The 26890-nt window shown below is 51.7% G+C and overlaps 1 protein-coding gene across 1 annotated transcript; it reads left to right on the top strand.

Moving 5' to 3' along the window:
• On the top strand, positions 1902-25909 carry GLIPR2 (GLI pathogenesis related 2). The gene is made up of 5 exons (XM_003121998.4): positions 1902-2099; positions 12126-12234; positions 12876-12979; positions 15834-15911; positions 24397-25909. Exons 1-5 carry the CDS (start codon positions 2087-2089, stop codon positions 24555-24557), a joined length of 465 nt encoding a protein of 154 aa, XP_003122046.1. The 5' UTR covers positions 1902-2086; the 3' UTR covers positions 24558-25909.

Genomic DNA, 26890 nt, shown 5'->3' on the forward strand with positions numbered 1-26890 from the left:
AGGGGTCAGCTTTGGCACTGCCCTAACTCCATTCAGCACACTGTCCCTTCCAAATGCCTCCTGCTAAAGCCAACTCCAAAGCCCACTGCATCCAAAAATAAATAAATAAATAAAAATAAAAAGGAGTTCCCATCGTGGCACAGTGGTTAACGAATCCAACTAGGAATCATGAGGTTGCGGGTTCAATTCCTGGCCTCTCTCAGTGGGTTAAGGATCCGGCACTGCCGTGAGCTGTGGTATAGGTCACAGATGTGGCTCGGATCCCACATTGCTGTGGCGCTGGCATAGGCCTGCAGCTACAGCTCCGATTAGACCCCTAGCCTGGGAACCTCCATATGCTGTGGGAGCAGCCCTAGAAAAGGTAAAAGAACAAAAAATTAAATAAATAAATAAATAAAGCCCACTGCATCCCACCCCACACAGACTCCAGAAATGCCACCTACCCACTCTCAACTTCTGCTGTCCCCTACCCACTCTCAACTTCTCTCTCACTTCTAGCCCTCAAACTGTACTAGGAGATGTGGGTGAAACTTGGTGGTCCCCGCCTGGGCTTCCCTCTCTATAAAGTGGCTCCATTGTGCTCACCTATCTCAGCCCAGGCACTGCCTTCACATTTTATTTACAATGGAAACCACCTGCTAGAGATTCTAGAGGTAATAAGGAATTCCTCCTAGTGGGTTCATGTGGTCATTTCATTGGGAATTTGTTGGCAAAATGGCAATTGATCAGAGGGGATTAGATCCCCACTTAGCACCAGAAGGCTCTGGATTAAGAGTGGGCAGCAGCATGGCCCACTCTATCACTGTTTGAAAGTACAAAACTACAGTAAGTGTATTTTTCCTGATGTAAAGGGCAGCAGCCAGCCTTGCACTTGCCCTACTGGACATTTGAAGCCCTTGGTGTTACAAATTCTACCCTTGTAATCAGCAAGTCAGTTCACTTCAGTGCCCACTTATTGAAAGGTCTTAATATTAGCTTCCTTCAATGAGGCTTTACTGAGCCCCTTCCCCAGTAAAGTGTTAGGCTGAGGAGTTTCACACAGGTGCCCCAGGCTATGTCTTTGCACAAGCACTCTTCTCACACAGAGGTGGGGCTGTGACCAAGATGTCTCCCCAGGGCCAGGTGTGTACTGACCACTGTCCCAAGGTCAGCAAAGGTCAGGGCCTGTGGAAGTTGAAGGGACTGAGGGGTGGGTAGGACTTGAATGGGTCAGCAGCCCAGGAGGAGGAACAGCCTAAGGAAGGCAGCTGGGGTGGGGCATCTCTGAGTATGTTTGGGGAATATCAAAAAAGTCTAGTTTGACTGGAGCAGGAGATGAAGTTAGGGAGTTGAGACAGGTCTGAGGCCAGACTTCAGGATGGGGATTTGGCTTGGTGTGACACGCAATGAGGGACAAGAGGACAGGTCAGATTGGGGCTGCAGGAGCCTTCCTGGGACAGCCATGCAGGAGGGTAAGAGGGTGCCCAACTCCAACCCTAACTTGCCCCAGAGGGGGTGTGTTGGGGAGAAGAGGGAGCTGTCCTTCGGAGGAGCCCCGTGTCACTGGGGAGGGGAAGGCGGCACACTTGGGGCCTTAGGTGTTCGTGGGGGTCAGAACGCATCTGGGAGAGCACGGTGACGCGGGTCGAAACAATTCCTCTCACCCGGACAGGGAGCCCCGCGGCCCTGGTAGAGAGCGTCAGCCTCTGAGATCTACCGGGAACTGCGTGGGAGGCGGGGGCTTCCCTCTGCACCCCCAAGCCACGTCCCTAGAGGGGCAGCTCGGGGCAGAGATCCCGAAGGCCCCGGGCTCCCGGTCTGGGAGAACGTAGACGATCCCTGGGATCCCCACGCGGGGAGAGTCCTCCGGAGTCGGGCGGGGAGGCACGCGGAGCGCAGGGCGCCCGGTGCCTCCTCCAGGCAGCCGGCGGGTTGGCCCCGGGCGCCTCCCCTTGCAGCCGCCGCTGCCTTATAAGGCGGGGGGCCGGGCGGCGCCGGGGGAGGGGCTGCGGCCGCCCTGCCTCCTTCCTCGGCTCTCGGAGCGGCGCTGGGCGGGGTGAAAGCGCAGCGAAGCTCAGCGGGAGCAGAAGAGCGCGCCGAGCCGGCCATGGGCAAGTCAGGTAAGCCATCCCGGCCAGCCGGGCCAGGGTGCGGGGGTAGCACGGGAGCTCCGGGGTGCTCGCTGTCACTCTTGCTGCGGCGTCCTGGATCCCCCTGGGTGCCAGTCGACCACCTAAGCCGAGGGGACACGGCTCCGGCCGCGCTGTGGGACCACTGGGTGCAGGATGGAGGGGCGCGCGGGGCGAAGGGCCGCGAGGCGCAACACGGGCAGTTTCCGGGGCAGCCAGGAAACCCGGGTGGCTGGCAGGCCACTGGGAGAGAGGGAAGGAAGGCAAGACTGAGGGAGGGTCCTCTTGTCTGCGAGCCAGAGATTGCGTCAGGGAGGGTTTCCAGGCGCTGATGGGATTAGCGCTCGGCGTCCGGCCCAGGCGTGGCTTTTGCTTTGTTTCAGGACAGTTAGAGTTGGAAAAAGCTTCAGAACTGTGACAGCATCTCTTGCTGCAAAGCGGCTTGCCCCACCACCCCCTCCGAAAGACACTCTGAGCATCCTTCTGTCGTCATCCCTCCTCTCCTGAGCACCTCCCCGTACCAGACTGCATGCGAGGCTCAGTCAGGCTCCACCTGGGTACAGACAAGGGCTTCCCCTTTATCTCTGGCCTGTCGCGGTCCATCCTCACCGCCGTGACTGTCCTGGTGAACTTTCTAAGATACGGATCTCCGCCTCTCATTCCCTAACACTTTCCATCCCATTGTCTACAGTTGAAAGGATACAAACTCTTCATTGCCTCCATGGAACCTTTCCTCCCCCGCACTCAGCTGTGCGGAGGCTGGCACAGGGTCCCTTCCCCTGGTTTCCCTTTCCTGGCACTCACCACCACCACCACTCTGCCTCTCCGATTTCTCTGAAGTTGAAAATCCTCCCCATGTTTCTAGGCTCAACTCCTGGGCTGGGAGCCCCTCCCCTCTTTTCCCACCTGACGTCTTTGCTGCAGCCCTCCCAGCAGCCAGATGGGGACACTACCCAGCCACAGACTTATTTCCCACTGACTCCTGGCTTCTTGCAGTGAGGGGGCATGTCTATCTCAGCATAGTTCCTGCCTCACAGGAGGCTTTTAATGAACTGCTTTGGAACAGTGTTCAAAAGTTCTGCTTCGGGGCAAGCTGAGGTTGTCAGCCTCAGATGGATAAGGCTGGGGATCTTCTTGAATCTGTTCTTGAGATCTGCATTTATGAGATACCAGTGTTAGGAGTACCTGGCTTTCTCTGGCATCGGTCCTAATCTGCCTTATTTGTAGTGACAGGTCTGGCTTTCAGCCCTGGCTCTGCTAATCACTTGCTGTGTGATCTTGAGCAAAGCCCTTTCCTCTCTGTGCCTCAGTTGCCTCATTTATACAGTGAGAATGGCCCGTATCATCTCCAGGGTCTTTCACAGGTCGGAAAGGGGACATAAAGAATTGTCATGCAGTTAAAGAACAGGATGGAAGGTGGTGGTAGGGCAAGAGGCTGGCAGATGTGAAAGAGCACTTTGAAATCCCTCCTTGGGAAATCGGTTCCTTTCTCTATAGATAGGAGAAAACCCACACATTCTCTAAAGCTGCACTTTAATCAGTTGTTTCTGGCTTCTTCCCTAAGAAACAGTTTTGTTTTGTTTTGTTTTGTTGTTTTAAGAACTGCTCCTTGCCCATTCTTCTGTCTGTTCATTCATCCCTCCATCCATCCTTTCTTCCCTCCGTCTTGTCCCACCATCCCACACCTATCAGCTCTTGACCAAGCTGTGGACCCAGTGCCACAGAAGCTATGGCCCCATCTTTAGGAGTGTTCTTTAGGATTGAGAAATGAATCATAAAGCTGACCGGGGCGAATAGACAGGTTTCGCATGGTTCCAGTAAGAGGTGGAAAGTGATCCAAGCCATAAGACAGATGCAAGTGAAGAGCCGTGGGAGCTCAGCAGAGGGCAAGGTTCTGGCCCAGGGACCCAGTGAAGGCTCCTGGAAGAGGGGGTTCAATCCCAGAGTGTCTTGGAGCTTTGGATTTGCTCTGTAGGACCTGGGTGCCATGGAAAGGCTCAATCTGGAAGCTGCAGGACCAGAGTCGTGCTAGGGTGGAGGTGAATCAGATGGGGAGAGGGTGGGGGGGGGTCAGGGAGAGGCTGTGGCTGTTACTCAGGCAACAGATGACAGAGACAGCTAAGGGACTGGGGGGGGTTTCGAGATTGTGACTTGATGACTAATGTGTAAATAAGAAGGGTCAGTGGTGTGACTATAGGTGCAGGAAGGTGGTGAGAGCTTCTAGAACAAGATGCAGAGTAGAGACGGATGGTGGTGGAAGGCAGCTTAGAGTCGTTTCAGGCAGTTGCCATGCCCCCTCCCTCCATCCGCATGCCCAGGGACCTTCCAGAATGCTGGCCCATAGCCACATGCATTTTATTTGTCTCCCTCCAAGACTCTGAGCCCCCAGATGGTATCTGGCTCCCCTAAGGGTCCCAAGAGAAAATGACTTTTCTGGGTGACACAGGCCCCACCTTGCCATTCCAGGCCACCAGCCTGAGGCTGTCTGTGCCCAAGGGACAGGAGGCATCACAGATGCATATTCACACGGGCTTTCTGTGGTTCCATAAAAACCTTCATAAGGAGTCCGCCTCTTCTGGGCCTCAGTTTCCTCATCACTGCAGAGGAGCCTGGCTCTTTTTAATTGTCAACCTCAGATATACCCCAGAGTTGTTGGGGTATCAAGCATGGCTGGAAAAGTGTCGCATAACCAACACAGCCCACATTCCAGGAGTCACCTGGCCCAGGGCTCAGAGACTCCCGGGTCCGGCTCCTGGCCCTGGTCTCTGTGCTGGGCTTCAGTTTGCAGCTGAGCGGAGAAAGGCCAATGGCCTGGGCCTCAGTGGAAACCTCTAGTCCCTAAGAAGCATGACCAGTTATTCAGCTCCTACTGTGTGGCAGGCTTGGAGGTGGGTATTTCATATGTTTTACCAACCTTTCTAACAGCTCTGCGAGGCAGTTACTCTCAGGTTCATAGATGTACAGAGGTTGAGTACCTTGTCCAGTCTCACGCCCTGATCAGTAACTAGACAAACTGGGATTTGTACCCAGTTCTCTGACTTGCCAGCTGGCCGCTGTCCCTTCTCTCCCACTGACCACTTGTCATCCTGCTTTTCAGCCTGGACTCCGGCCCATAGGGATATCTCCATCCCTCTAATTATCTCAAGAATCGTATTGTCCCTCAACCATATCTCCTGGCCCCAGAGGTCATCAGAGCAGAAAGACCTTCAGGGACCCAGCAATTCAGGAATTTTCTGCTGAGCGGGGCTTTCACACCTCTGCAGGGGAAGGCTGTGTGGCCACGTCAGCCCCAGTAGTTCCATTTTTATCTGTTGCTTCTAAAGAAAGGTTCAAAGAAAGGGTTTCCCTGCTTTGAAGATATTTTGAAAACCACAGATGTCATCCTTCCTTCTCACACAGATGGGGCAGCAGGGCCCAGAAGGGCAGGGGCTTGCCCAGCACTGGTGGGCAGCCCTGAGTGGCCGCAGGCAGGGCTGGAGAGGGGACCCGCCTCTCTGCTGGCGGGAGCAAGTGCTCTCCCTGCCCTGGCTCCTGCAACCCTTCAGTGACGACTGTCCAGCCGCAAAGGGGCAGCCTGGGGCGAATACTCTGGGACATCCTTGTCATTCTTGCTTAGGGAAAGGAAAATGTACATGAGGCTGAAAATGTGGGAGATTTGGAGCATGGGAGGGACCTTTTTAGGTCTGGCTCTAATGTGGACTCACTGTGTGACCTCAGGCAATTTCACCTGTCCTCCCAAAAACCAAATTTCCTATAAGTGCTGGTGCAAGAATCGCATGCATTTATTCTTGTGCTCACTGATTTATTCACTTAGTAAATCACTGAGCTCAGAGGTACTGAAAGAGGTCCTCAAAGACCAAGTTAAATACCAGGAGCCCTGTTCCCATTAAAATCTGGGAGGGGATCTGACAAGCCCTTTCTCCCCAAAGCCAGAGCCTCCAGGGTCTCTGCCCAACAGTAATGATAATAATTGTAATTAATACTTAGTAACTGTTCACTCTGTTTCTGATCTGTCCTAAAGCATTTATATAATTTCATTCATTTAATTCTCACAACAAGCTTGTAAGGTGGGTACTGCGATCACTGTTTTATATATGGGGGAAATGAGGCGCAGAGTGATTAAAAGCAACTTGTCCAACGGAGTTCCTGTCGTGGCTCAGTGGTTAACGAATCCGACTAGGAACCATGAGGTTGCGAGTTCGATCCCTCCCTTGCTCAGTGGGTTAACAATCCAGCGTTGCCGTGCGCTGTGGTGTAGGTCACAGACACGGCTCGGATCTGGTGTTGCTATGGCTGTGGTGTAGGCTGGCAGCTACAGCTCTGATTGGACCCCTAGCCTGGGAACTTCCATGTGCCGCAGGCGCAGCCCTAGAAAAGACAAAAATAAAATAAAATAAAAGCAACTTGTCCAAGATCACACAGCTAGTGAAAGGCAGAGCTGGGATTTGCCCTGAAATTTCCTGGAACCCAGGTTGAAAGAGCTACCCATCTGGAACTCATTTTTTTTTTTTTTTTAAGTCAACTTTTTATTCTTCCTTCCTGATAAACTAGCAAAACCAGCTTTGCCCCCAAAGGCTTTCTAGCCTCTTGCCAAGGGGACAGAAAAGGCCTGTCCATAATTCCTGCTCTGGCCCCTGGCAGTCCTGGGCCCCTTTGGTGTGAGTCTGCAGAGGGCAGAGAAGTGAGTCAGCTGGGTTCTGGGAGGTCTCTGAGGAGGAGGAGCCCGGCCCAGCCTACAGCCCGGAGGGAGGAGGGGCAGGGACCATTCCAGGCTCTGCCCTAAAGGACCTTCAGGGGCCCCCAGTCCAACCCCACCCGAGATATGTGCTTCCTTAGCCGCAGGAGCCAAGCCCAGGCAGCCCCTTCCACCTTTCATCAGCTCTGACCTTAAGCCCCAAATCCGCCCCCTGGAGCTTCTACTCCACAGCCCCTGATTTTCCTCTGGGGCCCCTCAGGCAGGTCTGTTTGTCCAGGGCTTGGCACAGAGGAGGCTCTTGAGAAATCTTAGTTCTTTGCTCCTCTTCCTTGTTCCTCTTCTCTCTGCTTGGAGATCTGAAGGCAGCTGCCAGCGCCCCCCTGGGCCTGATCCTCCTCCTGGGTCTGGGACCCCCCCTCTGTCTCTTGCTAGTGATTTCCTCTGTCTTGTGACCTTTGGAGTGGGGTGGGGGATAAGGGCAGGGTTTCCCTCCCCAGGTGCTGACCCCCTCCCCTGACTGGTTATGGAAATGTGGACAGGTGACTTCTTTCTTGAGCCTCAGTTTCCTCATCCAAAAATGGGTACAGAAGCGGGTGCTTCCACAAAGGGGATGAGGAGTAAATCAGATCGTGCCCAGGCCTGGCATGTGGAAATGGCTAGCCAGCGAGCAGAAGAAAGGACTTCCCCTCATTCCAGGCTGGGTTCCCTCTCTGAGCCTCAGTTCTCTGCTCCCCTCTGGTGGGGTGGTGGCTCTCAGGGCTCCCCCTGCCCAGTGCGAGGATGAGTGGATTTCCTTTGACCCTTTTCCTTATGTTGATCGTTCCTCTTGGGTTTTTCTACAGAGCTGGGGTGTGCCTTACGCTGGGTGTGGTCACCAGCGGTATCTTGCCTTCCTGAGGCTGTGGTTCTGCTCACAGGAGCCACCTGGGCTGGGACTGGCTGCCGTGGTGGGAGGAGACCCCTGGGTCAGCCAGAGGTGTGGTCATGGGGCCCCCAGGCCTCCCAGTCAGGGGCAGGGAGAGAGGGCTCCCCTCCTGACCCCTTCCTGGGGACCCTAGCCCAGGGCATTTGTCCTGCTGGGGACAGTGACAGGCTTCAGCGTCTGAGCACAAGAACTTTCACTTTTATTTCTTTACTTCCCTCTTTCTGGGAGTGCAGTGACCTAGTTTTTAGCAGCCTTATATGTCCCTCTCTGCCAAGGAGTCTGCAGGGCCTGAGTGATCTGGAAGTGCAGTGTATCCTAACCTCGGCACTCAGGGCTGCCTTTAAACTGGCTTCACCTGGAGTGCCCGTTGCAGCGCAGCGGGAATCTGACTAGGAACCATGAGGTTGCGGGTTCCATCCCTGGCCTCGATCAGTGGGTTAAGGATCCAGCGTTGCCGTGAGCTGTGGTGTAGGTCACAGACGCAGCTTGGATCTGGCATTGCTGTGGCTGTGGTGTAGGCCAGCAGCTATAGCTCTGATTAGACACCTAGCCTAGGAACCTCCATGTGCCGCGGGTGTGGCCCTAAAATAAATAAATAAATAAATAAACTGGCTTCACCTTAGTGATCTACCCACTCCTCTTAATCTCCACCTCCTCCTCACAGCCCCGGGATACACCAGATGCCTTCCACCCTGGCCCTTTCTGCACCTATGCCACCTCACCACCTCCTCCAGGAAGCCTTCCCTGATACATCTGTGGTCCCCATTGTCCATGCCACTCAGTTGCACACATCTTCTGTGGTGTCCCATCGTGGCCTGCCTGGGACATGGGAGCTGGAAGGTATATTAGTATGAGCCTGGCCAGACCTGTCACTCAGATAGAGACCCTCTGCCACTTTGACTCTGTCTCCTTAAAGAAGCTATGAACTCCTGGAAGTCTGGAGTCAGTTGGTCATCTTGCCTCTTCTTACCCCCACCCTGATGGGACCTTATGGGATCTCAGGATTGGAAAGGACTTGAAGGTCATCTAACTGAGCTTCCAGTGCCTGAATCCCTCTGAGAGGTGTCACCTGCTTATATTCCCCCCAGTGCTGGAAAGCTCACTCTCATGTGAAGTAGCCCTTTCTCTCTTCAGAAAGCTTGGATGGAGAGAAAGATCTTTCTCAGGCTGAACTGAAATCCGTCATCCTCCCCTTTCCACCCACTGGCCCTGGCTGTGCCCTTCGGGGTCCCAGGACCCAACAGGGCCCTCTACTGCACCTTCCCAGGTCTGATCTTCTCCAGGATGAACGTACCCAGTCTTTGCAACCATCTCTTCGAAGACCCCATATCCAGTTCCTCCTTCGCCGCATCCCCACCTCTGAACACACTTCAGAGCATCGCTGCCTCTCTCGAAAAGTAGGGGCTGGGCCGGGTAAAGCGTTCCTGCTGGACGCTGGCTCATGCAGGGCAAGCATCAAATCATGCAGGAGCCTGTGGGTGTCTGGCTGCCATGCCACCCCGCTGACTCCTTAGCATGTTGTCAGCAAGGCCCCAGTGTGGTTCCCAGGAGTTGCTGTGACTCCCGCCACTTCTACCTGAGATAGTCTTCAAAAGCCTCTGTGACGCCATCATCCACGTTAACATGCTAAACCACAAAACTTTTGTTTTTTCATTTGTGGTTAAAAAACACATAGCATAGAATTTACCCTCTTAACCATTTTATTATTTATTTATTTTTTTTTTATTTGGGCTTTTTAAGGCCACACTTGCAGCATATAGAAGTTCCCAGGCTAGGGGCTGAATTGGAACTACAGCTGCCAGCCTACACCACAGCCACAGCAACGTGGGATCCAAGCTACGTCTGTGACTTACACCACAGCTCAGAGCAACACCAGATCTTTAACCCACTGAGCGAGGCCAGGGATTGAACCTTCATCCTCATGGATGCTAGGCAGGTTCATTAACTGCTAAGCCACCATGGGCTCTCCCTCCCTTCTTAACCATTTTATTTTTTGTCTTTTTTTTTTTTTTTTTCTTTGTCTTTTTAGGGCCACACCTACGGCATATGGAGATTCCCAGGCCAGGGGTCAAATCGGAGCTACAGCTGCTGGCCTATGCCACAGCCACAGCAATGCCAGACCCGAGCCGTGTCTGCAATTTCTACCATAGCTCATGGTGACACCGGATCCTTAACCCCATGAGCGAGGCCAGAGATTGAACCCGAAACCTCATGGTTCCTGGTTGGATTCATTTCCGCTGCTCCACGCTGGCAACTCCCGGTCCCTTAACCATTTTAACATGTACAGTTCAGTGATGTATATTCACATTGCTGTAAAACAGATTTCCAGAACTTTTCCATCTAGCAAATCTGAAATTCTGTACCCATTAAACAGTACCTTCCTTTTCCCCCTCCCGCCAATAAACTTGACATCTTTTGGCCACAAGGCTTAAAGACTTCAGGTGGTAGCTCCGCCCTCCACCTTGTGCCCCGTTACCATCACCATGGTTTTCACCTCCATGCCTTTGCTCCCAGCATCTCCCCATCTCAGCATCTCTGCCCAGACCTCCCAGATCCTGGCAGTCAGTGCCCCTCTCCCATCCCTGTCCCACTCCACGTCCCTGTGACTGGACCTCACTGCACAGCCCTGCTGGGCCTCAGAGTGGGCCAGGACCCCTCACTGTCCATTTCTCAGAGACTCCTTGGAAACTCAACCACCCACTGGTGGCAGGACCTGCCGTTTCCTTTCCTCTCCCGGGTCTGCGTCTCACCCAGGGCGCCTGAGGACAAGCCCTGGGTCTTCTTTCCTCATGTCCCCTCAGAGACCCAATGGGATTCGAAAGCCTAGGAGACATGGGGTCTCCTGCTGGTGCGTCTCCTCAGCCTCTTCGGGGGAAAGACAGCAAAGGAGAAAGGTAGCTGGTGGAGGGGCCCTGGGGCAGTGCAAGGAGGGCCTCTGGTTTTCACCTTTTCTGCCCACAGCCAGGCCTCAAGGACAGGCTCCTGCCAGAGGGGATCAGCTCAGTTTTTTGGAATTTCCTTTTTTTTTTTTTTGTCTTTTTAGGGCCGCACCCACTGCATATGGAGGTTCCCAGGCTAGGGGTCCAATCGGAGCTGCATCTGCAACCTACACCACAGCTCATGGTAGCGCCGGATCCTTAACCCAGTGAGTGGGGCCAGGGATCAAACCCACATTCTCATGGATGCTCGGCAGGTTGGTTAACCACTGAGCCACAACGGGAACTCTGGGACCAGTTTTAAGGACCCTCTGTGGCCCTCACGCATAACTCACCCAACTCACTCCCCCTTTCCATGGAGGGGAACGCCCAGATTCCTAAGGCTGGCTCTTCACAACCTTGGCCTGGCCACCTCCTGTCCAGACATGTGTGGGGCCCCAAATTAGGGGTCACTTTCTCGATCCCTCGGACCATGTTAGGCTGCTTTTCTCCAAGTTCCTCTTGATCGATGCTCACCTGCACCTTGGCCCTGCCACACCATTGGCTTGGGTCTGTTTATGAGGCTGCCCCCTTCTGTGTGTGAGCTCTTTGAGGGCAGGACTTGGCTGACTTGTCTCTGGACCCCCAGCCTATAAAGGGGATAGATGATGAATCAATAGCCGGATGGATGAGTGATGGAGAAATGGATGGAGGATGCGGGATGGATGGGAGGTTCCACTGCAGATCCAAACGGACGTGACCTCTGTCCACGACTGACCTGGCCTGTCCCTGGCTTTACTTCCCTCCCTGCTCCAGTCCCCAACCTTGCCCCTTCTGAGGTGTTGACCCAGGGGGCACAGGTTCCACCTCTGCCCTGGGCGCAACCCTGAGCCCAGCGCATCACACCCCTCCCCCCACCACGGTCTTTCCCACACTCTCCACTCTCACCACTTGCTGGTGTTCTCCTGCCCTGGTCCTCTTGTCTTTGGCTGTCCCTCTGTCTTGGTCTCACCAGCCCAGAGCAGGCACCCCTCCACCCCAGTCAGGCCTGTTCTCTCTGGTTTCCCACCTGCAGCCCTTCCCAGCATCCCCCACAATGCACCAAGGTTCAGTCTCCTTCAAACATTGTCTTTCAGGAGTCCTGCTGCCCCTCCCCGTCCAGCCCCTCGATGTCTGCTCTGCACCTCTAGCCCACCCTCCCCTCAGCAGCCAGCAGGGTCTTCCAGAAACACAGATCTCCTCAGCTCCCTCCCCTGCTCTCATCCACTCGCTTCCCATTGCCTCAGATAAAGACCCAAATCCCTAACCTGCCCCATAAGGCCCCCCCATAGTCCAGGGAGTGTCCCCGTGCAGAGATGCGGGGCAGAGCCTGGCCCCACAGCCCGAGGTTTATGCTGGGTTCGCCCTGAAGTCTGCGGAGGTATGTTCAGTGGGTCTGTTTTCTCCACGGTGAGACCTTCTCCTTCTTGAAACCATTGCAGCTTCCAAGCAGTTCAATGACGAGGTCCTGAAGGCCCACAATGAGTACCGGCAGAAGCATGGTGTCCCCCCGCTGAAGCTCTGCAAGAAGCTCAACCGGGAGGCTCAGCAGTGAGTCCCCCCACCCTGGTGCCCCCAGCGAATCGGACCCTTCAGGGTGCTGCCACTGCTGCAATCACAGATGGGCTTTGGGTGGCTGGAGAGACATGGGTTTTGGGGGGCAGATACAGCCACCCTTGAATAACCACTTTGCCACTTACCTAGGCGGGTCCCTTTGTTCCTCTGAGCTTCACTTTGCTCCTCTGTAAAATGGGGCTGAGGAGTTCCCGTTGTGGCTCAGTGGGTTAAGAACCTGACTGGTATCCAGGAGGAAGGGGGTTGTATCCCTGCCCTTGCTTGGTGGGTTAAGGATCCGGTGTTGCCACAAGCAGTTTTTGGGTCTTGGATGCAGCTCGGATCCCGCGTTGCCAGGGCTGTGATGTAGGCTGGCTGCTATAGCTCTGATTCCACCCCTAGCCTGGGAACTTCCATATGCTGCAGATGTGGCCCTGAGAAGAATCATTAATTAATTAAATTTTTTAAATAAAATAGGGCTGAGGGCAGGTGCTCAGAAGCGGTGCAGGTGTGATGCTTCTGATTTCTCAGCCAGCCCAGGGTGGGGAGGGGAGCTCGGCCATCTCCCATTAGGGGTCCTATGTTGGGGGCTTCCCTGGGCCATGCCTACCCTAAGGAAGCACCATGGACTCCTGCAGGTATTCCGAGGCCCTGGCCAGCACAAGGATCCTCAAACACAGCCCGGAGTCCAGTCGCGGCCAGTGCGGAGAGAACCTGGCCTGGGCGTCCTACGATCAGACAGGTGGGTCATTTCTTGGCTCCCCTCCCCTTGCCCGAGCCGGGCCTAGGGCATCCATCCAACATTCAGGCTGCTCCTGGCCCCGGTGCCCCTTGGTGTAGCCGTGATGCAGCCACAGGCCCAGAAAGGGAAAAGAAGCCCAGTACTCCCTGACTGCTCCCAGGGATGACAGCCGTTCACAACAAGTCTGTGATTGTCAGCTCAGGGCCAGGCCTGTGCTGGGCGCCAGGGACACAGAGATGAGTCAGACAGCCCCCCCGGCCCCCCTTCAGAAGCGCTTCCAGCTGAGGCGTGGGGGCAGGGCAGACAGTTTCTGTGCTGAGTCTCAGCCTGACCCTCTGAGCCCTGAAACACCTCCAGCCGCAGAATTTTACTTTCATGTTTTTCTAAAGACGTTTAATTTACAGTGCTGGTGGATTAACTTTTTTGACGAGAAAAACCACGATAGAACTTTTTCCATGTTGGAAAACATACTAATAATGGAAAGACAATTCCTCATCCAGTGTCACAGCCTGGAATGCTGATCCCACCACACTCACCAAACATTCCTGAGCTTCCTGGCTCAGCCAGAGCTGTCGTGGCTTTTTAGGAAAAATGCTGGAGAGAGCTACCTCGGGTTCTGAAGTTCTCTCCAAACCCCCACGGGAGAATAACTGCTCCCTTCCTGGCCTCACATTCCTGGGAGTTCCCTGGGGAGGCCCTGGGAGTCCTCTTGGTTTCCCCAGGGCCATCCCTCCAGGACAAGTGTGCGCATGCTCCCGAGGAAGGCAGGAGCCCCAGGCCTGCGGCCCCTCCCCCGGCTCAGGCCGCCGGTCTTGGTGGGTCCAGGGAGATTGGATGGGAATAGGAAAGAGCCGGCAGGAGGCAACTGCTCCATCCCAGCCTTGCACTCACTCTCTGTGGCGCCTTGAGCAAATCTGCTACCCTTACCGCCCCAGTTTCCCCATCTCTACAGAGAAAGGCTAAGTAGGCAGCCTCTAAGTCAGTAGCTCCCCACCCTCGCTGCACAGGGGAGTCTTAGGTAGAGATTTTATTTTATTCTATTTTGTTTTTCCATGCATTTTTTTAAATTAATTTATTTTTTGGAGTTCTCATCATGGTGCAGCGGAAATGAACCCGACTAGGAACCATGAGGTTGTGGGTTCGATCCCTGGCCTCGCTCAGTGGGTTAAGGATCTGGCGTTGTTATGGGCTGTGGTGTAGGTCGAAGATGCGGCTCAGATCCTACATTGCTGTGGCTGTGGCGTAGACGGGCAGCTGTAGCTCTGATTCGACCCCTAGCCTGGGAACCTCCATATGTCATGGGTGTGGCCCTAAAAAGCAAAAAAAATTAATTAATTAAAAAATGAAATTTATTATTTTTTTTGGCCATGCCTGAGGCATGTGGAAGTTCCTGGGCCAGGGATCAAACCTGCCCCATAGCAGTAACCAGTGGCACCGCCATGACAATGCCTGATCCTTAACCTGCTACACCACCAGGGAACTCCTTTTTTGTTGTATTTTGTTTTGTGGTGCTTTTGAAAAATACTCGTGCCTCCCTAGATCACTCCTCCAGAGGCACTGATACAATTAGTCTGTGGCAGGTCTCAGGCATCCATAATTTTGAAACGCTCCCCAGCTGAGGCCAGTGTGCAACCACTGTTCTTGAAGCCCTTGCTACTCAAAGTGTGGGCCACAGACCAGCAGCAGCACCTGGAAACTTGTCAGAAATGCAGACTCAAAGCCTCCACCCTAGCTCTACGGGAGTCAGAATCTGCATTTTAACAAGGTGATTCGTGCACTCATTAAAGTTTGAGACTTACGGCTCTGAGGTCCAAGGCTCCTTGCTCTCTGGCCCTGAGCTCAGCAGCTCCCAGGGAAATTCTGTGGCCAGTGGATGCTCCAGGTGAGGATCCCCCTGCTTGCAGTGGAGATCCTGACCCACCAGCCCTATTACATTTCATCCTGTGGCTGTTTCAGGAGGCCGACTTGGGATGGAATGAGGGCAGAGTCTCTTGGAAACTCAGAGAATCATTAAAAGCCCTTGAAGGGAGTTCCCATCGTGACTCAGCAGAAATGAATCTGACTAGCATCCATGAGGATGCAGGTTCATCCCCTGGCCTCACTCAGTGAGTTAAGGATCCGGCGTTGCCATGAGCTGTGGTGTAGGTTGCAGGTGCAGTTCAGATCCTGCATTGCTGTGGCTGTGGTGTAGACCAGCAGCTACATCTCTGATTCAACCCCTAGCCTAGGAACCTCCATATGCCATGGATGTGGACCTAAAAAAGACCAAAAAAAAAAAAAAATATGCACTTGAAGTACATTGCATTCGTCCCTATTGTACAGAGACCCAGAATGGGGCAGACCTTGCCCAGGATTACATGGAGAATTTGTGGCAAGACAGGGAGTCGGGCCAGGGCTCTTCCCCACCCCAACAAGGCCCTCTCTTCAGCTTGGATGTGCTCATGGGCAGAGTTCCTGTGTCAGCATGTGGGTGCTTTATGAGACCTCTAACTGTGGAGTGGGTGGTTTGGGGTTAACGGGAGAAGAAGGGAGGAAGTTGGTTGCTTTTTCTGGTGAATTTTTTTGGTTTTTGTTTTTTTTCTTTTTATGCCCTCACCTGCGGCATATGGAAGTTTCCAGGCTAGGGGTTGAATAAGAGCTGCAGCTGCCGGTCTACACCACAGCCACAGTGATACCAGATCTGAGCTGTGTGTGCAACCTACAAAACAGCCCACGGCAACACTGGATCCTTAACCCACTGAGCGAGGCCAGGGATCGAACTTCTGTCCTCATGGACACTATGTTCGGTTCTTAACCCACTGAGACACAATGGGAACGCCTTGCTGGTGAGTTTGAAACTGTCTTTTCCTTACAGGAAAGGAAGTGGCTGATAGATGGTACAGTGAAATTAAGAACTACAACTTCCAGCAGCCTGGCTTCACCTCCGGGACAGGTGAGTGATGTAGTCACGCCAGTGACCTGGCCCTGGACTGGGTGGCAGTTTGGATCTGACTTCAGAGAGGAACTAACCCTCGGAAATTCAGTCACTTCCCTCCTATCTGCTTTACCTCTTCCTTATTTCTCTGGTTAGACTTTGCCCAGAGGGCAAAATTCTGTTTCCCCAACACCTCTCCCAACACACACACACACACACACACACACACACACACACACACACACACTCACACACACACACACATCTGTCCAAGGACAGCCAAGCTGCTGATTCCTGCCCCACAAGCTCAGAGCTCTTCAAATGACTGGCATGTGGTCTGCGGAGGCTGTGGATTTTAAAAGCCGCCAAGTGGGGAGTTCCCATCCTGGCTCAACAGTAATCCGACTAGCATCCACGAGGTTGCGTGTTTGATCCCTGGCCTCGCTCAGTGGGTTCAGAATCCAGCGTTGCTCTGGTCTGTGGTATAGGCCGCACAGATCAGATCCCGCATGGCTGTGGCCGTGGTGTAGGCCGTCGGCTACAGCTCTGATTGGACCTCTAGCCTGGGAACCTCCATATGCTGCAGGTGCAGCCCTAAAAAGACCAAAAAAATAATAGTAATAAATAAAAGCCGCTGAGTGTTTCTTTCCCCAGGAATACACTTCAGCACTTTTAACTGGCCAATCTACTTCTTTTCCTTTTTTTTTTTTTTTTTTTTCCTGTCTTTTTGCCATTTCTTGGGCCGCTCCCGTGGCATGTGGAGCTTCCCAGGCTAGGGATCTAATCAGAGCTGTAGCTGCCAGCCTACACCACAGCCACAGCAACGGGGGATCCGAGCAGCGCCTGCAACCTACACCACAGCTCACGGCAATGCCGGATCCTTAACCCACTGAGCAAGGCCAGGGATCAAACCCACAACCTCATGGTTCCTCGTCGGATTCATTAACCACTGAGCCACGAGGGGAACTCCATGGCCAACCTACTTCTGGTCCTGCCTCCTTCCAGTCCAGAGGCTCTGCAGCAGCCAGAATATTCTAAGACCCTCTCTGCCCACGTTGCTCTGATTAAACTGCCAGTGGCTTCCTTCATTCAAGAAAAGGGCCAAGCTGCTGCCTCCTCTTTTGGCCTTCACTCCCTCTTCTCACACCCCCACATCCTTCCTCCCAGCGCCCCACTCCGCACAGCCTCCCAGGCATCCCCTTACCTTTATGCTCTAGTTTGTGGCTCTCGTTTGAAATGCAGAAAGCCTGCATCTAGTCTCAGCTCTGGCCCTATTAGTTGTGTGAACTTGGGTCAACTCCCCATCCTTCCCTGTCCCCAAGGGAGAGGACAAGGTGGTGGCCTCTATGGGGAATTCTGAGAGCTGGTATGTAGGGGCAGGAAGGAGCTTGCCATGGGAGCATCCAGCCTTTCCCTGGTGATCAGTAAATGGTTCGCTGACTACAGCCCACAGCAGGTGCTCTGAGCTCTGGTCTCCCTCTTACTCCTCACCAGGCTCCTTTCTTTCTCCTCACATCCACCCAGGGCCCGGGATGAATTGAAGGGGCTGGGGATTTTCTGAGCAGAAAGCAGCAGGGCACCTGAACTGGGGAGTCACAGGGCCCCCTGATTCCTCTCCCCGCCTCCATCCCACCCATGGGTGGAGCTGTTAGTGGCCTCCCACCCTCTGGAGGATTCTTTAGAAACAGGAAGTGACATGGTCTCAGAGCCAGTCAGCGTTTCCTGTGGTTTGTGCCCAGGATTCTGAGCAGGGCATCTTGCAATCGTGGGGGCCGGACTCTGGGGCAGAGGTAGAGGCAACTGCCCAGGTCTTTCTCCTCTCAGGCCTGCGGGGCCGGATGAGGAGGCTGCTGCCGAGCCCTGAATGAGAATTGCTGGTTCTGCAGCAATTAGATTTGAGAGGTTAGGGAGGAAATGGTGACAGCCTCTTACCCGTGACTAAGGATGTGTTGGCAGAACCCCGTCTTCTTTTCGTAAAGATCAGTGTCCAGAGGACATTTTATTTCACAGCATCTGGATCTGCTTTTCCTGTGAGCAAGGTTCTTGAGCCATTGAACGTGTGTCACAGTGAGTTATTAGTGTTGCTCATGCGTGCACGCCACTCGACAGTTCAAAGCCTCTCGGCCTCGGGGACCGTGTAACCCTGCCACACCATTTGAAGGTGGGGCTTTATTCCACCCATTTTGCAGAGGAGCAAACTGAGGCCCCCAAAAGGGGAAGAAAGAGACTTCTTTTCACCTTCTGTCCTCAACCTGATGCTTTTCCCGTGGCTCCTGCTCCAAAGTGGGAAGCTCTCAAGTGTCAGAGCTGGGAATGGGACTCAAGCTGCCGTGATCACCGACCCCTTGTCCCACCTATAGCCCCACATCTCCCCCCCGCCCCCAAGGAGGAAAACCACAGAGCCAGCAGCCCCTGTGCCATCCCTGGGGGCCGTGGGCAATGCCTGGAGTCACACAGAGTCTGATCCTCAGACAGGAGCACAGCTTTGGGTGGGATGTAAGTGGTGCTTACAAGACCCTTAAAATTGCTCATGCCCATCTTACATGGTCAGCCTCCTCCAGAGCTGCTTCTTGCTGCTCCAGACCCGAGTCCGTGTTGTTGGCGAAAGGGCCTTTGACATATCCTACAATCTGTCCCCACCCAGATCAAAGTCTGGTGATGACAGACACCGCTCTATGCTCTGTGCTGAGCAGAGGGAAATAGCTTCTGGCCATCCCTTTGTCGTGTTCTCTCTCTCTCTTTTTTTTTTTGCCATTTCTAGGGCCATTCCCACAGCATATGGAGGTTCCCAGGCTAGGGGTCTAATCAGAGCTGTAGCTGCCGGCCTACACCACAGCCACAGCAACGCGGGATCCGAGCCACGTCTGCAACCTACACCACAGCTCACGGCAATGCCGGACCCCTAACCCACTGAGCAAGGCCAGGGGTAGAACCCGCAACCTCATGGTTCCTAGTCGGATTCGTTAGCCACTGCGCCACGACGGGAACTCCCGTGTTCTCTTTTAATAAGTAGGTTTGTTTATCTATTTATTCTGAATTAGTAATACTTTTACTTGACATGAAATTTGCAAGATGCATAAAGTACAAAGTCTTTCTTCCATCCCTGGCCTCTAGCGCTTTCCCTCCCAACCAGTAATACCAGTTTCTGGTATATCATTCTAGGGTTGTTCTGAACCAGTATTTGTGTCAGTGTTCTCTTGTCCCCTTTTGTTATACTTTGGTGTCAGGTAGATGGTCTGTTCGGCACTTGGTTTCTTCAAACAGCAGGTTGGCCGAGGCTGTTCCGTATCAATACAGAAAGAGATTTCTCTTTGGCAGAGACTGTTCGCTATCCATACAGAAAGAGATTTCTCTTTCTTATACATTATTCTCTTAGGAGGCCACGCCGAAACTTATTTAATGTGTTTTTCAAATGTATGTTCTAGGAAGTTTGGATCCACAGTAGGAAAGAGGATGTGATCCCTTTAGGAAAAAAAGAAAAAGGAAGTTGTTTAGAGTTAGAAACCCGAGTGTATCTGATGGTTGCTAAGGAAGTTGTGTCCTTTAATTCGTCTCTAAATACCCAGACCTAATTATCTCTGTGCAAACAGAAACCTCCTAGGTCAGAAGAAAAGCACTTAGTTTCATCGGCTTGGAAAAGGCTACCACCCGCACTCATGGCATTGGTGTGCATGTGGCATCTATAATCATTTTGTTGGACATCAGTGGATAAATGGCTGCTCTTCCTTGTCTGAGTGACAGAGAGCCTGGGTGGGTGAATGGTCAAAGCAGGAGAAAAGGTATGTATGGAAAGGGCTTGAACTTGGAGTTCCTGTTGTGGATCAGCAGTAACAAACCCAACTAGTAGCCAAGAGGACACAAGTTCGATCGCCAGCCCCACCCTGTGGGTTAAGGATCTGGTGTTGCCATGAGCTGTGGTGTAGGTCGCAGACGTGGCTCGGATCCTGAGTTGCTGTGGCTGTGGCGTAGGCCAGCGGCTGTAGCTCCAATTTGACCTCTAGCCTGGGAACGTCCACATGCAGAGGGTTCGGCCCTAAAAAGCATAAAAATAAGGGGAGGGGGGTCGGGGTTGAGCTTTAATGAAAAGACAGCCTCTAAAAACAGTGACACCTGATCAAGCTGCTGAAAGTCAGGAGATATGATTCAAAAGTGTAAGGACCAAGGATGAATTAGAAAGAAGTGTTTTTTCTATTCCGAGGTGAAAATCAGAATTTATTGAGGAACAGTTGACATGAGTTTAAGGATAAGTGGTAAGAATGCATAACCGTACCTGGTGTTTGTTTTAATTTTTGCTTTATATCACATCAACTCTATTGATGAGTGTTTATGTTTAGTTATTTTCCTATAGAAATAAGGAAACCTCAGATCTTTTATAGATATAGATGAAGAAATAAATGATACCTCAATTTCAAAATTATAAACATGGAGTTCATCTACGGGGGGTGCAGAAATCAGTGAACAATTATTTAGTCCTTACCAAATATAAGATACAATGGGAATTATTGGCTTTTTTTTTTTTTTTTTTTGTCTTTTTAGGGCTCCACCTGAGGCATATGCAGGTTCCCAGGCTAGGGGTCCAATCACAGCTGCAGCTGCTGGCCTACACCACAGCCAGACCTGAGCCGCATCTGTGACCTACACTAAAGTTCACGGCAACACCAGATCCTTAACCACTGAGCAAGGCCAGGGATCGAACCCGTGTCCTCATGGAGGCTAGTCGGGTTCACTAACTGCTGAGCCACGATGGGAACTCCAACTATTCTATTTTCTGTTTCCATGATTTTGACTGTTGGACTTTTTACAGGTAACTTATATAGGTTATCTATATACCTGTAAGAATCATACAATATTTATCCTTTTGTATCTGGCTTATTTCACTTAGCATAATACCCTCAAGGTTTACCCATGTTGTAGCATGGATCAGAGTTTTATTCCTTTTTAAAGCTAAATAATATTCCGTTATATGTATATATCAACATTTTGTTAGGAGTCCCCATGTAGCTCAGCGGGTTATGAATCTGACTAGTATCCATATGATGTGAGTTCGATCCCTGGCCTTGCTCAGAGGGTTAAGGATCTGGCATTGCTGTGGCTGTGATGTAGGCCGGCAACTGCAGCTACAATTCAACCCCTAGCCTAGGAACTTCCATATGCTGCAGGTGTGGCCCTAAAAAGGAAAAAAGAAAAAATTGTTTATCCATTAATCTATCAACAGGTGTTTGGTTTTTTTTTTTTTTCCCCTTTTGGCTATTATGAATAATGCTGCTATGAACATTGGTGTACAAATATCAGAGCCCCTGATTTCAGTTCTTTTGGGTGTATCCCTAGAAGTAGAATTACCAGATCATATGGTAATTCTATGGTTAATTTTTTTAGGAAATGCCATCCTGTCTTCCACCCTGGCTGCACCATTTTACATTTCCAGCAACAAAGTGAAATTTCTCCCATCCTCACCAACATTTGTTATTTGGTTTCATTTAAAAAATAATATCCATTTTGGAGTTCCCGTCGTGGCTCAGTGGTTAACGAATCCGACTAGGAACCAGGAGGTTGAGGGTTCGATCCCTGGCCTCGCTCAGTAGGTTAAGGATCCGGCGTGGCCCTGAGCTATGGTGTAGGCTGCAGACTCAGCACGGATGCTGCATTGCTGTGGCTCTGGTGTAGGCCGGCAGCTACAGCTCTGATTAGACCCCTAGCCTGGGAACCTCCATATGCTGCAGGAGCGGCCCCAGAAAAGGCAAAAAGACAAAAAATAAATAAATAAAATAAAATACAATAATATCCATTTTAATGGATTGTCAAATGGTTACCCTCTTTCTTTCTTAACCACCCAATGGGAAGCTTAGCTACTCTGATCACAATTTTCCTCCGTCCTTCTTCCCTCTGTCTCTTCCTTTGTTCATCACCTATTTATTGAGCATCTACTGTGTGCCAAGCCCAGTGGTCAATAAGACAGATGTGTGGTGCCTGCCCTCAAAAAGAACACCTAATCTTTTCAGGTTGTTTTAGAAAATGCATGGGAGTAAGTGTCCCATTGACCTGCTAAAGGATCTCTATGAGTCTTCAGCAAAAAAGTGGGAAGAATCAACTCCTGATCTCTACTCCCAGGAGATGAGCATTTATGGTCATTGAGCCAAGAGTATGTTACAGCATCAACTCTTTGACCCAAAAGCAGGAGGGGACTTAGAAGCTAAGCTATGTTAGTAGCTTGAAAAGACTGTTTGGGCTGCCAGAGGGTCAGGCAGCCTGAACAGTGGGAGAATGAAGCTGAGAAGCTCCAGCTAGCCCCACAGAGGTGTCTGGAGGAGCAAGCAGCAGCTTGAGAAGGATCTGGCCTGTGTGGCTCAGAGCAGATGGAACTGAAGGAGGCTTTCGCCTGTCAAAGTCTCTAAGAGCTCAAAACATAGAAGGCCTGGGAGTTCCTGTTGTGGTGCAGTGGAAACGAATCCGACCAGTATCCATGAGGCCACGGGTTCAATCCCTGGCCTTGCTCAGTAGGTTAAGGATCTGGCATTGCCATGAGCTGGGTGTAGGTTGCAGATGCACCTTGGATCTGGCGTGGCTGTGGCTGTGGCGTAGGCCAGCAGCTATAGCTCCGATTGGACCCCTAGCCTGGGAACTTCCATATGCCGCAGGTGCAGCCCTAAAAAGCAAATAAATAAATAAATAAATAAATAAAATTTTAAAAAACCATAGAAGACCTGCACTTCTTGTGAGGGCAGAACCGAGTCCATGGCAGTTCTTCCATATGCCTTTCATTCATTCATTTATTCATTCATTCACACACTCATGTGTCAGGCTGTGCCAGGGTACCGGGTATACTTGAGTGAATAAGCCAGTTCGGTTCCTGCCCACATGGGGCTCATAGCCTGGTGAAGGAGCCAAGCAATTAGCAAATAACCAATCAGACATATATATCATCGCAAATGTAAGAATGCTAGGAGGGGAAAAATGGTGCAGTAAGACTATCTTGGGAGGGAAGTGTTCAGGGAATAAGAGAAATTGTGAAGGGCCGCTCTGAACAAGTGACATTTGGGCTGAGACCTAAGGGACAAGAAATCCCTGGTCATCAGAAGAGCTTCCAAGTGGGAAATAACCAGATGTGTTGAAGGAATGGAAAGGAGGCCACTGGGCTAGAGCACTCACTTTCAGTTTAGGTGAAACTGGAAGCAACAGAAGGGTATTTTTGTTTGTTTTGTCTTTGTCTTTTTAGGGCCGCACCCACAGCATATGGGGGTTCCCAGGATAGGGGTCCAATTGGAACTGTAGCCACTGGCCTACACCACAGCACAGCCACACCAGATCCGAGCTGCGTCTGCGACCTACACCACAGCTCACGGCAACGCCGAATCCTTAACCCACTGAGTGAGGCCAGGGATTGAACCCGTGACCTCGTGGTTCCTAGCTGGATTCATTTCTGTTGCGCCACAACGGAAACTCCAACAACAGAAGGATTTTTGAGCAGGGAAGTAAACAGATGTAATTTGTCTGAAAACGATCACTTTGGCTCTGTCAGTGGAAAGTAAATTGAGGAGGCAGGGTGGAGGCTGGAGAAGCAGTCAAAGGCTATTGCAATGGTCCAAGTGAGAAAAGCGTTTTGGGAGTGGATGGACTGGAGGTATCTTGTGGAGATAGATTCTTCAGGATTGGACAATGGCTTGTTGTGAGGAAATGAGGGAGAGGGAGGAATGCAGAGCAACCCCGAGGCAGGTGTGCATAGAGGTGCCGTTCAAGAGAATGGGAAGAACCAAAAGCAAGCGTGAGGTTTGGGTAGGTTCAATGCGAGATGCCTGTGAGTCATCCAAATGGAAATGTCAAGTAAGTAGCTGTGTTTGGAACACAGAGGAGGGATTTGGGCTGGAGACAGAAATTTGGGAGCCAGAGAAAGATGAAATTGCCTGAAGTGTGCACTAAGAAAAGCAGAGAGCCCAGGATTGAGCCTTGGGAGATGCAGGTCCTCCACCATTCACAGATGAGATGGAGGGAGGAAGAGGCAGTGAGATGGGAGGAACGCCAGAGAGGGTGGCATCATGGAAACCAAAAACAAGAGTACTTTGAAAAGGGAGGAGTCGATCTTTTTAATGTTCCTGAGATGGCAAGTTAGACGAAGACAAAAAGTGACCATGGGGAAACAGGGAGCTTGTTGATGACCTTGAAGAGTGCCATCTGCCAGGGGGAGGTGGGGTGGAAGTGGGCACCAGGTAGGGTGGCATCCTAATTTGGGGGAGCGGTCACTGGGCTTTGCCATGATCTCTGGGAGACCATGAAACCTTTGGGCAACGGAAAGTCCTAAGATGAGTAGGGTCTGGGTGGCTGATTGTGGGGGACCTGATGCATCAGATGAACATCCAGTTGGTGTGTTTTGTGTCTCCTTCCTCTGACTGGTGGTTAAAGAGCAAGCTTCCCCCAGGACAGCAAGATGGTACCAGGGCTCAAGAGTCTCTTGAAACTCTAGGCTTTGCCAACTAACGGTTTCCCCCTCCTCATGCCTGTCCCACCCCAGGACACTTCACGGCCATGGTGTGGAAGAATACAAAGAAGATGGGAGTGGGGAAGGCGTCTGCAAGTGATGGGTCCTCCTTCGTGGTGGCCAGATACTTCCCAGCAGGGAATGTCGTCAACCAGGGCTACTTTGAAGAAAACGTCCTGCCTCCGAAGAAGTAATTGGTGCAATGTAACGGAAGGCGGCAGACCTAAGAATGTGGATATGAAGTGCCTAGAACAACAAAAACTCAGCTGTGTGTCTGTCCCTGGGGGTGTATGTGCTTGCGTATGTGATGCTGTGAGTCTGGCTCACACACTCGATTAGGCAGGTCGGCCTGATTTCATTCTTATCAAAGGGACGAGCATCCGCAGCCTTCACTCTGGTGATTCCCTAGACCGCAATTATTTGGACTTTGGGGGGAAAAAAATCCCTTTTTAAACTTTTTTTAAAAATTTTCGAAGCCACCTTTTTTGTACTTTCTTGCTCCGAACACCACCCCTGGGCTTTGTGTGTTCCACATGTTTGTGATGCTGAGACAGCGAAGTTCATTTTACGTGACCTTCATGCATTGTAATCTACTTTTGGTAGATGTTTAAGAATATTAAACCCTCACCGAAAGGTGACACCAACGACGGCTTTAACCACGTAAATATAAAGCAGCTTCCACGGGAAACCTAGGGCAGGCCGGGGCTCCATTTTGCTGAATTATTGCGATTTCTCATATGTAAGACATGATGTCATCCACACGCCTCCTGGAATTCTCTAATGGGATTGCCAAAGAACAAATGGAGAAAAAAGCTTCCTTGCATTTTTCTACCTTTAAATAGGAAAATATCACTACCCCCACCCCTCCCTCTCCCCCACCCCGCCTTTTTTCTTAAAACCCTCTGGCATTTCAGAGCTCATGCCCTGCCACCCCACCCCCCTCATCCTGGTTTCTAGGGAGTAAGTAAGCCAGGCCTGAAACTCATCCATCCCCCACTCTGCCTGGTGGCTCAGGGCCTGTTCTGAGAGAAAGCCCCTCACACAGCCTGGGCTCTTGGCCAAGCAGCCTTGGACGATGAAGTCAGTGAGCGTGGGGGTGAGGGTGAGCTCACTCAGGGCCCCCAGAGGAAGCCCTCCAGCCTCTGCCCTCCCCCCACACAGGGTGGGAGCCCAGGCCTGTTCCTGGCAGCTGTGGCTGCAGCTGTGCTGCTGCTCCCTCCAGGAATGTGTGACAGGCCCAAATGTTCCAGGAGATATCCCATGCGGGGACTTAGAGTCGCTCATTTAGTTTCTGAGTTTTGCCTCAGACTACACGAAGTCCTCTTGAATAACCACTTGACCTGGTCCATGTGGGAGGGACCAACCCAGGGGCCATGCTGAGTATTCCTGAAACCCTAGCATCTCCAAGGGGTAGGATAGCATGGTCAGCCTTTGAAACATGAGTCCCGAAGGGCCCTGTTGCACTGTGAACAGTCTCATGCTGTGCCCTTCCTTTTACCCAGGGATACTGACTAAGGCAACAATAAAATCTTTTTCTTTTGTGAAATATCTTACTCCCACATTATTCATGCCTGATTTTTTTTTTTTTTTTTGGCCACACATGCACAAGTTCCCAGGCCAGGGATTGAACCCATGCTACAGCAGTGACAATGCCAGATCCTAAACCTGCTGAACCACCAGGAAACTCCTCATGCCTGATTCTCCATCAGTGGCTAAAGTAAACCATAACTCTCAGTTCCCGTCTCAGGTAACTGAAGATTCCGAATATCTCTAACCTCTCTTCTATAGACTTTGCTCCTTAGGTGGCCATGTTTTGAACCATGTGATCTTCCATCACCCAGCTGACCGACTAGAGTGGACATGTGATCCAAGGGCAGCCAATCCCTGGGTTGGCCATGGACCAGGGACCTGAGCTAAGAAATATGGGGAGCATTTATCAGTTGAACTGAAAAAATAAGGATGCCATGAATTTGAATTAGGGCCATGGCAAGCCAAAGCTATATGCAAGCGCCGTTAGGGGTTGGAAATACAGACAAGTGAGAAAGCCAGTTGTTAAGAGATAGAAAATGGGTGGAAATGCTGAAAGACTCTTCTGATCTTTCTAGTTCCAGGCCAAATCTGTATTTTTTTTTTTCTTTTGTCTTTTTGCCATTTCTTGGGCTGCTCCCACGGCATGTGGAGGTTCCCAGGCTAGGGGTCAAATCGGAGCTGTAGCCACTGGCCTACGCCACAGCCACAACTTGGGATCCAAGCCGTGTCTGCGACCTACACCACAGCTCAGGGCAACGCCAGATCTTTAACCCACTGAGCGAGGCCAGGGATCGAACCTGAAACTCATGGTTCCTAGTCGGATTCATTAACCACTGAGCCAAGATGGGAACCCCCCAAATTTTTATCTTTAAAACATACCTTTCATTTTTTTCAGGGCTTTCCAACAAATTGATTTATCAGCTGATGATTCCCCAGAAGGTTAGAATATTAGAATCCCCTCCCCTAGGAGTCTTCCATGAACAGAAAATACTGAGCT

Source organism: Sus scrofa, chromosome 1 (genome assembly GCF_000003025.6).
Source record: "Sus scrofa isolate TJ Tabasco breed Duroc chromosome 1, Sscrofa11.1, whole genome shotgun sequence".
NCBI lineage: Eukaryota > Metazoa > Chordata > Mammalia > Artiodactyla > Suidae > Sus > Sus scrofa.